At 35.3% G+C, this 11,448-nt stretch overlaps 3 protein-coding genes across 3 annotated transcripts in view; 2 read left to right on the top strand and 1 right to left on the bottom strand.

Moving 5' to 3' along the window:
* LOC105624783 overlaps window positions 1-2,111 on the bottom strand; it is a 2,850-nt gene extending 739 nt beyond the window's left edge. Inside the window, exon 1 of the mRNA XM_012206135.1 lies at window positions 1,943-2,111. Coding sequence (XP_012061525.1) covers window positions 1,943-2,111 — 169 coding nt within the window. The remainder of the gene's footprint in view (window positions 1-1,942) is intronic.
* Window positions 2,112-2,674: 563 nt separating this feature from the next.
* On the top strand, window positions 2,675-5,709 carry LOC105624784 (tRNA-dihydrouridine(20) synthase [NAD(P)+]-like). Its single transcript, XM_012206136.1, has 5 exons — window positions 2,675-2,855; window positions 4,314-4,827; window positions 4,891-5,136; window positions 5,203-5,541; window positions 5,604-5,709. Exons 1-5 carry the CDS (start codon window positions 2,675-2,677, stop codon window positions 5,707-5,709), a joined length of 1,386 nt encoding a protein of 461 aa, XP_012061526.1.
* Window positions 5,710-6,247: 538 nt separating this feature from the next.
* Window positions 6,248-7,646, top strand: LOC105624795 (histone-lysine N-methyltransferase SETMAR-like). Its single transcript, XM_012206146.1, has 2 exons — window positions 6,248-6,260; window positions 6,841-7,646. Exons 1-2 carry the CDS (start codon window positions 6,248-6,250, stop codon window positions 7,644-7,646), a joined length of 819 nt encoding a protein of 272 aa, XP_012061536.1.
* The last annotated feature ends 3,802 nt before the right edge of the window (window positions 7,647-11,448 follow it).

Consider the following 11,448-nt stretch of genomic DNA (forward strand, 5'->3'; position numbering starts at 1 on the left):
ATATATATATATATATATATATATATATAGAGAGAGAGAGAGAGAGAGAGAGAAGGGAAAAGATGGAAGAAGGAAGGCAGGAGAGAGAGGAAAGAGGGAGGAAGGGAGGGAGAGAGAGAGAGAGACTTCAAAATGATATAAGATTCAATGTTATAATTGTGTAAAGATGTATATAAATATAATTTGATTTCATATGAGCATATTATAAATTGTATTAGTTGTTGGAACATGTAAGAAATAATATTACATATGCAATTACAAGTAGATAGTGCTTATCAAAATTTACATTAAGTAGAAAATCTAATATCATGTGGTTGTTATGTGCTAAAATATTCTTTTAAATGTACACAAGAATATAAACTTTCAAGTTACTGATGTGTATAAAATCTTGTAATTACAATACATATAAACTAATATCCCACCTGAAGTTACTTTTCGAAAAAAATTAAAGTAATATGATATAAAAACAATTATTAAAAATATCTTTTTTATTGGGAAATATTTTTTTATTGGGATATCTAAGTGAAATGTAAAAATCTTTAAGATGAATCTTTAAGATAAACCCAGTTAGAATCAAATATGTTTTTATGACAGTTCCTCACGTGTTCCAATGATAGCAAATAATTTGCATGAATTACCATGAATCCTTAACGTTGATAAATGCAGCAAATATCTTCCTCTCCTATTCCTGATTCAGACGCAAAAATTAAATACTGTATGCGACTACGTGTCATTTTGTATCAATCACTCTTCATTGTGACCCCCTCCCCCCCCCTTCAAGTTATGACATGGAATCTTAGGTGGCCCATACCTATAAGTGATTGTATCTTAAGCGAAGAGGATAGCGATTAAAAAAAAGCAGATTGTCGAGAAAAAGCATAGGTATATTAAAAAAAGATACTTCGAAAATTTAGGATCGAAAAAATAAAGCAACGTAACAATATTATTTGATGAGTTACAGTCAGGGTTGGGCAATTTAAAGCTGCTAGTAGTTTTTTACGTATAGTACGTATGTATAATATGTATGTATAATATGAACAAATATATAAAAAAATGAGACTCGAAAGAATCTATCAGTGAAAAATATAAAAAGCCTATCAGAGCCTACATCGGCTGTTCGAACAGAAAAATTCTTCTTTTCGTGTGAATGTAACAAATAAAATAAATGAGTGTTTCAACCTTTCAATTCTTATGAAGTCTTATCAATATAAAATATAAATCAAAATTACATAAGTAACGCAAATTCCAAGATGTTGACAATTTAGTTCGTTCTTCTTTATCCAAATTAGCTATGTAATGAATAGCCAAATGATCAAAAATATTAACTTATACAATAATAATATAAAAATTTACATAAAATAAAACCGAAGTCATACATTGCGTCAATAAGTAGAATCACAATCGCTCATCAGATTGTCAGATTTGCTATGCATAATATGTATAATACATATAAAACACATACAGAATTTTTGTCTCTTGCAATTTTTCTGTAAAGTTGATAGTATTTGAGTAAAAAATTCAAGACCAATATTTGACAGTTTTTTTGTAATTAATATTTTATTAACTATTGCGAAAATTACAAAATGGTAGAGGATTTTTCGATTCAGTTTAGTCCCCTCTATATACACAAAAGCGATTGGCCAAAATTTACGGACATCCTGTATAATACTTTTAACATAGATATTATAGATATAAATCATGTATAGTACGTTATGTTTTATACATGCTCAACCCTGGTTACGATAACATTATGATAACAGGTTTATTTGAAAGAGAATCAGGATAATCATAATAAATAAAATAAGAACAAAGTAAAATTAAAGGAAAGATTTTAATTAATTGATTTCAGTTAATTGATTGTAATATATATAATAGAAAAGAGATGTCTTTGGAAAAGGAACAAATGCAACAAGATTTGAAGGCATAAAGGCATTCATCTTACCAAATCTGAAAATTCCCAAAATCGAGTGCATGAAGAGGATTCGAAAGGCACGCAAGGACCACGTGATCGGCAAGGCTTTCACCCGGTAGGGCTCAGCGAGATGTCCCATACATATTGCAGTCACCAGCAATTTCACAAGATGCGCCACGACACTGCTCGCGCTCACCATGATCACCGTTGTCTCGTCGCGAATGTTGCCTTTCCAAATAATTTATGATCATCCAATCGAGAATAATCAGTCGAATTTTCCATCCAAAATTGCCAGTGTCAATCTCACTTACTATTTACGAAATACAAGCAGTGTGAAGCAGTGATCAGCGCAGTGTGAAGCAGTGATCAGCGCAATGATGCCATTTCCAGATTTCCGGCTTCTAGCCATTTACGGCATTTTATGGCATGTGGAAGGGATACGGCGGCAAGCGTAAATATTTATATCATGAGCGGCGCTTCGGTGATCGGCCAGCTTCGCACAGCTTCGGGCGGTACACTGGTGGTAGAAATGGTAGAATTGGTAGAAGAGAGTTTAGAGGCTTTAGAGAGCGGTAGCAGGTAGCTCCAAGATGGAATTAGTGGAAATGATGGAATCCACTATGGTATTGGTAAGGGATATGATGAAAGTGTTGTAAATAATCAATACGCGAGTAATTCGATTCAGTGCCATTTAAAAGAAAAAGAAGAAATATTTAAACGTTTATATTCTCGAATGAATCACAACTTATGCTATATGCCAACATGGAAGAAAAATTGATTACGAGAAAGAGACTCGATTACAACAACAAGCTCATTCTGGCGCCTATGGTGCGCATCGGAACTCTTCCCATGCGTTTGCTCGCCTTAGATTATGGCGCAGATATAGTATACACTGAGGAACTAATTGACAGAAAACTACTTCGTTCGATTCGTCGAGAGAATGGTAAAATAAGCAATTCTTCTTTTGTTTAACTGGAGTGACGAATTGCATAAGATTTGTTTGTATATTATTATGCTGCGTTCCATTTGACACTCACAGCATTCTTGGAATTATTTCATCCTTATATTTATCAAATTTAATATTAAACAGTAATAAATGATGTCGAATAATTATACAGTTTACCATTGAGCACCTCAACAAAATCAATAAAATGGTTATTATTGACGTGTTTTTATATGAAACGAAAGAATCTGACGAAAAAAGCGTCGCTCTGTCCTGTGAATTGAGACATTAAGCGTTAAAATTGACGACTATTGAGGTTAGGAAATCTGTTTGCCGCGAAATTTGTATATAATACTGCGATGCAAGCATGCACTGTACATGAGTTTGCATTGGTAATGAATTTCGATTTTTCAGTTTACATGTGAAGCGACTTTCACCTTTCCCCTCCCCCCCTGCTTAAGAGGCATACGCTTCTATAATTGCACTGTTGCACATGAGTATAGTACTACAATTATAGAAATCGTGCGCTCCTTAAGCCTGGGGAGGGGAGGGTAAAACTGATGGAAGTCGTTTCGCGTGGCAACTTGAAAAATTGAAACCGTGTGTGTATGTGTGTGTGTGTGTGTGTGTGTGTGTGTGTGGTGTGGTGTGTGTGTGGTGTGTGTGTGTGGTGTGTGTGTTGTGTTGTGTGTGTGTACACGAGGATAGGAATGCCTATTCATACTTTCTTCTGTGTTTCTCATTTTTTCTTATGTCTTCTCTGATACGCGTGTAACTTCAGATAGGTAGGTATTTCTGTCCCCGTATGTACATACAACAATATAGATATATCTCATTTCGTCTCTGTGACAGATTTCCTAATCTCAATAGTCGTCAACTTTAATACTTATGTTATTTACATACTTATATACATATACTTAGGTTATTCTATAATATCCTTTTTGTTTTCTGTTTTTTGCTTTTTGCTATTATTGCTATTTTTTCTATTTTGTCTTTTTGTTTCTTATCCAGTTTTTTGTTTACGCCCGATATTAACAAATTTCGGAAGAAATAGGAAACATGTAGTAAGAAATATAATTGTCGATAAAATGATTACAAAGAGGGAAAAGCAAGAGGCAAAAAGCAAGAAACAAGAAACAAAGAACATATTGTAGAATAGGCTTTAATATCTCAGTTCGTAAGACAGAGCGACGCTTATTTCTGTCAGATTCTTTCATTTTACATCGAATAAACCTAGTTTTATTAATTTTTGAGATGCTCAGTGATAAACTATATTACCCTACAATTAAGTGATCTTGTTTCTCTAAAAAATGTATTTTTTTTTAAATCTAACTTGTAATACGTCCTCTTGCTAAGATTGTGATCGTGATCTAATTAGCGACATAAACATATACTGAATGTAATCTTGTTGATTGTCTTATTGTTAGAGAGAGATTTACTTAATATCATTATTTGCAGATGTCTTAGGCACTGTTGATTACATCGATAAGACAGATGGTACTGTGGTGTTTCGTACTTGTTCTCGGGAACGAGAACATGTTGTTCTTCAAATTGGTACATCTGATTCAGCAAGAGCGGCTGAAGTCGCTCATATGGTGGAAAATGATGTTGCAGGCATAGACGTTAATATGGGTTGTCCAAAGAAATTTTCGATACTTGGAGGAATGGGTGCTTCTCTTCTTCGCGAACCACAGAAAGCGACCGATATTTTACGGAAACTGATTGAAACAGTAACTATACCAATTACTTGCAAAATACGCATTTTGCCTGATCTCGAGGAAACTCTTTTACTTTGCGATATCCTTGCCTCCACTGGTATCGCAGCTATTGCTGTTCATGGTCGTACTATTGAGGAAAGACCACAACATCCTAATCGTAATCATGTTCTCAAACAAATCTCTGCTAGACTTTTGATACCAGTTATTGCCAATGGTGGATCTAAAGATATTCAAAATCATTCCGATATATTTAGGTAACGTTTTGGCGCATGTCTATCAGAAGATTTCGTTTAATTTGTTAAAACATATTTCCACAGATTTAAAAAAGAAACAGGTTGTAGTAGCGTAATGCTTGCTCGCGCCGCTGAATGGAATTGCTCAGTATTTCGTAAAGAAGGTTCTCTTCCGATGGAAAATGTTATAAAGTCGTATTTAAAGCATGCAATTAATTGCGACAATTCACCTTCTAATACAAAATATTGCATACAGAATATTCTACGGGAATTTCAGGAATCTCCTCTAGGAAGAAGATTTCTCAATGCACAAACACTGGAACAAATATGGTGAATGTTTTATCTTGTTTATTTCTTATTTGTTTTTTTTTATTTTTATTCAATGAACTTTTTCAGTCAAGTGTGGAAATTAGATGATTATTACCGATCCAAAAGTGAAGAGTTTCAGGCTAAAGGTTTATTAGGTCGTTTTCAAGTAATGCCGGGAATTCTCGATAAAGATAACAATAGTATTTCACATAAAAGAAAAATTTATGAAGAAGAAGATGTTTCTCTAATGCGCTGTGCTTTTTTGAGAAACAGTTATATAACAGATTCGGAACTGCCAAAGACTAGATTACTTAAATGGACTAAGGAAAATCGTAAGAAAATGCCAATATATAATACTCGACAGGAGAGTAAACTCTTTTGTTCCGTTGTTACTGTTGATGGCAGAAAATATGGTTCCTCTTTTTGGTAAATTATAATAAACGAAAAATAATTTTTCTCTTTTTTTTATTACATTGTATTTTTTTTTAGGGAAAAAACAAAAAATGGGCCGAACAAGGTGCTGCTCTGGTATGTCTCTATTTTTTAGGAATTATCGATGAGAAAAGTCTTACCACTTGTAACATTCTTTTATAATAATATTTACTTTATTCCTTTTATTTATTGTACAATAAAAATTTCTATTAAAATCTCTTCTAGTAAAATCTTGCTTCGTGATATTGACTGTAGGGATGCAATAGATTGATAGATGAGAATGATTTATTGGATACTGGATATATACAGTGGACAATGATTGCTGACACAACTTGAAAAATTTTGAGAAAAATCGTTTTTAATATAAATCTGATATTTCGGACAGTTTACAATTAAAACATTAAAGTTCAATCTACAATTGGGTAAATGTAGATGTTAGCGAATATAATGTTGTAAAGCATAATTTTAACTATACCGGTTGAAAAATGGCTCAACTTTATTTTTCACGGCTACAACTGTGTAAAACGTAAAAGTGATCAGAACCAATCAGAGGGTTGCGTTCAGCGGACTCGACAATTGAGTGAATACTCACTGCTATTGATGTATTCGTCCAGATCTCAAATGCTGATTAGATGATCTAAAAGAATACACCAATAACAATGAACGTTTACTCATGTTGAGTCCACTGAACGCAACCATTATGTGTCGTGAAGGCATATAATAAATTCATAAATTTGATTTCATAATATATATAATAGCAAAATGAAAATAGAATGACAGAAATAGCGCTAATAGCGTTATCTCTCTCATTCTTTACGAACACAACTTCTGTCCTATCTATTATAGTAAACAATCAATACTGTTATCGAAAGTGTATTTTGATTGTCATAATCTTACTAGAGCTGCGTTCGGAAACATCACCCGAGTGCCCCCATATATCGTTTTATCCTTATTCACCCAATGTTAGATAAGAATAAAGCCTATAGCACGATGCTTGTTTTTTTACTGAATTGCTAACTGAATAACAGCTGTCAGAGTCAGCATCGCAACTATTGGGTTGTTCAAAAAGTCATTGCGTTTTTTCCAATAGAAGGCGTTGTCCACGTTTATTTGTATGCGAGCGTGACATGAATGTCAAATGTTTACGCGTGTTTTGTTGTTGACATTCAATCTAAAAACCAAAAAAAAAGTTGACGCGATTTCGATCGAGTTTTGTGCTTACAATTGTGGTTCGAACATGGAGAATTTTGAAGAGCCTTATTCGCTATATTCTGTTTTATTACTTCAAAAAAGGGAAGAAAGCAACTGAAGCAAGGGAAAAATTGCGTCGAGTTTACGGCAGAAATGTCATCAAAAAACGCCAGTGCCAGAACTGGTTCGCCCGATTTCATGATAGTGATTTTTCAGTCAAAGACGCTCATTGCTCTGATAGGCCTTCCAAGATTGACGACGATGAAATGAAAGCATTAGTGCAAGCAAATAAACATTCAACGATTCGGAAGCTTGCTGCCGCTCTAAAAGTGTCCGCTGGAAATGTTCATGACCATTTGAAATCGCTAGGCTTCGTAAAGAAGCTCGATGTTTGGGTACCGCATGAGTTGAAAGAAATTCATCTGATGAATCGCATGAATGTCTGCGATCAATTCATCAAACGCGAAGAAAATGATCCATTCTTGAAGTGTATGGGCGACGAAAAATGGATTGTTTACAACAATGTTAGTCGAAAAAGAAGTTGGAGTAGGCGAAGTGAAGCACCGGAAAGACAAGCAAAGGATCCACCAAAAGGTAATGCTGTCATGTGGTGGGATTGGAAGGGACCAGTCTTCTATGAGCTCCTTTCAAAGAACAAAATGATTAATTCCGATGTTTACTGTGAGCAGCTGCAGAAATTAAGTGATGCCATCGCACAGAAACGTCCCGAGCTAATCAATCTTAAGGGTGTGATGTTTCACCTCGATAATGCGAGACCACACACAAGTTTGGTCACTCGGCAAAATTGTTGCAACATGGTTGGGATGTGTTACCATATCTACCGTATAGCCCAGACCTTGCACCATCAGACTTCCATCTCTTTCGTTCCTTGCAAAACTCCTTGGTAAAACGTTTGCTTCTGAAGACCTCATCAAACAGCACCTAGACAAGTTTCTCGCAGAGAAGGATGGGAAGTTTTATGAACGTGGTATTATGAAGTTGCCCGGAAGATGGCAGAAGGTCATCGAACAAAACGGTCAATATATCATTGATTAATGTTCATTACATAGGAGTACAACTTTGCTTCCGCCGTTTTTTTTCCGAAATTCGAGGCATTATTGTAAAAAACTGATTATACATTTATGATTCAAAGTATTGTCCATCGCTGGCCACTACTTTCTCCCATCTTTCGGGTAGCGTACGAATCCCACGTCGAAAAAACTGATCATCTTTTGAGGCTATCCACGAATCGATCCAATTTTTTACTTCTTCATAAGACCGGAAGTGCTGGTCAGCCAGGTCGTGTGCCATTGATCGAAACAAGTGATAGTCAGAGGGAGCAACATCTGGAGAATACGGCGGGTGGGATAGGACTTCCCATTTCAACGTTTCCAAGTATGTCTTGACCACTTTCGCAACATGGGGTCGAGCATTGTCATGCTGCAAAATCACTTTATCGTGTCTCTCGTTGTATTGCGGCCGTTTGTCTTTCAATGCTCGGCTCAAACGCATCAATTGCGTTCGCCTGTAATTGTTTCAGTCGATTTTAACAGTTCATAATACACTACGCCGAGCTGGTCCCACCAAATACAGAGCATGACCTTGGACGTCAAAATCACCGTTCTTGAAGTGTTGAAATCACTCACGACACGTTCTTTCACTAATAGCGGCCTCACCATAAGAATTTGAGAGCATTCGATGAGCCTCAGCCGCAGATTTCTTCATATTGAAGCAAAAAATTAAAACCTCTCGCAAATGACGAGAATTTGGCTCGTAAACTGACATTTTCAATCGAGAATAACTTTATGATGCAGACACAAATCGACTAATGTTTCTATGGGCTTATGTTGACAGATGCCTAAGTTTATTGTATGACGTCTATGATCTATTTATTTCGACCACCACTTACCGCTAAAGCCATCTATAAGAAAACGGCGGAAGCAAAGTTGTACACCTAATATATTAAATAAACATACCTGAAAATCAAATGAAAAAAATGCAATGACTTTTTGAACAATCCAATTATACGGTGGCAAGATTTTAATCCATCTAGCAATCCAGCAGGAAAACAAATATCGTATGCCGCAAGCGTAACATGATACACGGTGTCACTCGAATGATGTTTCGGAACGCAGCTTAATTACCACATATCTTTAGGCCAATATAAAGGCCATTTTACATTGAGATATCGCAAGTCACAAGCTTGCTTCAGCCAATCCGATGCTTCAATTTTAAAGTCGCATGATGCTTACGACGATACTACGATATAACTAAGATAGAGTAATCTTTACATGCGTCTGTTTTTTAAATATCTGTCGACGATTTTTCAAGCGTGTGTGTCAATTGGCTGCAGAACAGAGAGGTCTCGGACCTCTTTGTCATATAGCCAACAAACTTGAAAAAATTATCGCACGACAAAAAACGGACGCATGTAATATTAGCCTTATGCCTTCGACACATCAGTGCGATGTTCATGTCCCGGAGCCATTACTCGCTTGTAAATTAATATGTTGTATTATATGTATATCATTTACTGCTACTACTCCCGTAACTACTCATGTCTATGTTTATTCAATTATATATTATATATTGGGCCTAATATATAAATAAAAGGAAAATACGGACATGTTACGATCCATTTAATGCTAAAAATGCTTCGAAGCATTTTTTGGTCAATTAATAAGATTCTTTTTTCCGATTAGCCAATCAAGAGCTTCGAAACATTTTTAGCGCTAAGTAGACCGCTCTCTATAAAGCTAGCGACACATGATGCTTCTTATTGGATTGCTAGCTGGATTTGCGTGCTTGTTGCCATGTTGGCAACAATGTTGGCAGAGCTGCTGATTGTATTTGGCTATAAACGATGCGAGTTTTTGTACTGGTTGAGTAGCTGGTATTTATTTCGCATTTCACAGAACTTGACGGAATTATCTAAATATATGATAAAATATATAATAAAATAAATATATATAAAAATCTTTATATGGAACAAATTGAATAGAACAGATTTTATTGACGATTTTACATTTTCGACATTAAATTGGTTTCGCAAATTGTGAAACTTTGCTAGGCATTCGCTTTCTATAGTCCCAGGTCTAAACATTGAGACAACAGCACATATTTTCTTTAATCTTCTCACCTCGAAGATGTTTATAATCACCTCTTTATTATGGTAATTACGTGTGTTTACTGCATATAAACAGGGTTCTTCTTTGTAGGTCTCTATCAGATATAAAATTGCGTCTTTTGTCCATTTTTTCTTTTCGTTTTATTTATACGTGGACATATTTCTCTTCACTTTGGTAGAAAAACTGCTAAACACAGTGTTATGATTATCGTAATGGACTCAATATACTACAACCTAACTCATTTGTTATATAATAAAAATAACGGAATTTGTACAAATAATTTATCTATAGATAGATGATACGGTTAGAACACCTGATGCGAAAAAAATAGTTTGATCACTGCTATTTCTTTTTTCATTAGATTACGTATAAGATTATTTTACAGAAATTTTGTCTGCCCTTAACCCTAATAAGGCGATGTCTTGATTGGCTCTACAATAAAATCAAGCAAGAAAAGTCGGTTCTATCACGAAAATCCAACAGATGAGCCTGCAACGTAGCCAGCAAGCCACACAATTTCCAGCATAACAGCCAGTCGGATCGCCAGCACAATAGCAATCCAGCAAGAAAAAAAGCATTGTGTACCGCAGGCTTAAGACAAGACCACATTAATATTTTTTAGGCTGCGTGTTTGCGTACCTTGAATTAGTATTCCTAAGACCGAAATCTATAGTCTGTTCTTAGGATACCATTACATGAAGTGCAAAAATGCGAAAACGCGGAACAAAATTAATTAAACTTTATTAAATTTCCGCGTTTCCGCGCTCTCTGTTCTGCCTATTTTGATCTCCTAATATTATAATACATGCAGTAAATTTGAGCGGAACGGGGAATTACAAATTTATTAATTTTTAACAAAATTTATTGATTAAAATGCTTATACTCAATACATAAGCTGAAAGGATAAATATATTAATAAAAATTGCAACGAATTAAGTGAATACAATTTTTTTAAATAAATATTAGGTGTACAATTTTGCTTCCGCCGTTTTCTTATAGATGGCTTTAGCGATAAGTGGTGGTCGAAATAAATAGATCATAAACGTCATACAATAAACTTAGGCATCTGTCAACATAAGCCCATAGAAACATTAGTCGATTTGTGTCTGCATCATAAAGTTATTCTCGATTGAAAATGTCAGTTTACGAGCCAAATTCTCGTCATTTGCGAGAGGTTTTAATTTTTTGCTTCAATATGAAGAAATCTGCTGAGGCTCATCGAATGCTCTCAAATTCTTATGGTGAGGCCGCTATTAGTGAAAGAACGTGTCGTGAGTGGTTTCAACACTTCAAGAACGGTGATTTTGACGTCCAAGGTCATGCTCTGTATTTGGTGGGACCAGCTCGGCGTAGTGTATTATGAACTGTTAAAATCGACTGAAACAATTACAGGCGAACGCAATTGATGCGTTTGAGCCGAGCATTGAAAGACAAACGGCCGCAATACAACGAGAGACACGATAAAGTGATTTTGCAGCATGACAATGCTCGACCCCATGTTGCAAAAGTGGTCAAGACATACTTGGAAATGTTGAAATGGGATGTTTTATCGCACCCGCCGCATTCTCCAGACATTGTTCCT

This window comes from Atta cephalotes (assembly GCF_000143395.1).
Source record: "Atta cephalotes unplaced genomic scaffold scaffold00088, whole genome shotgun sequence".
NCBI lineage: Eukaryota > Metazoa > Arthropoda > Insecta > Hymenoptera > Formicidae > Atta > Atta cephalotes.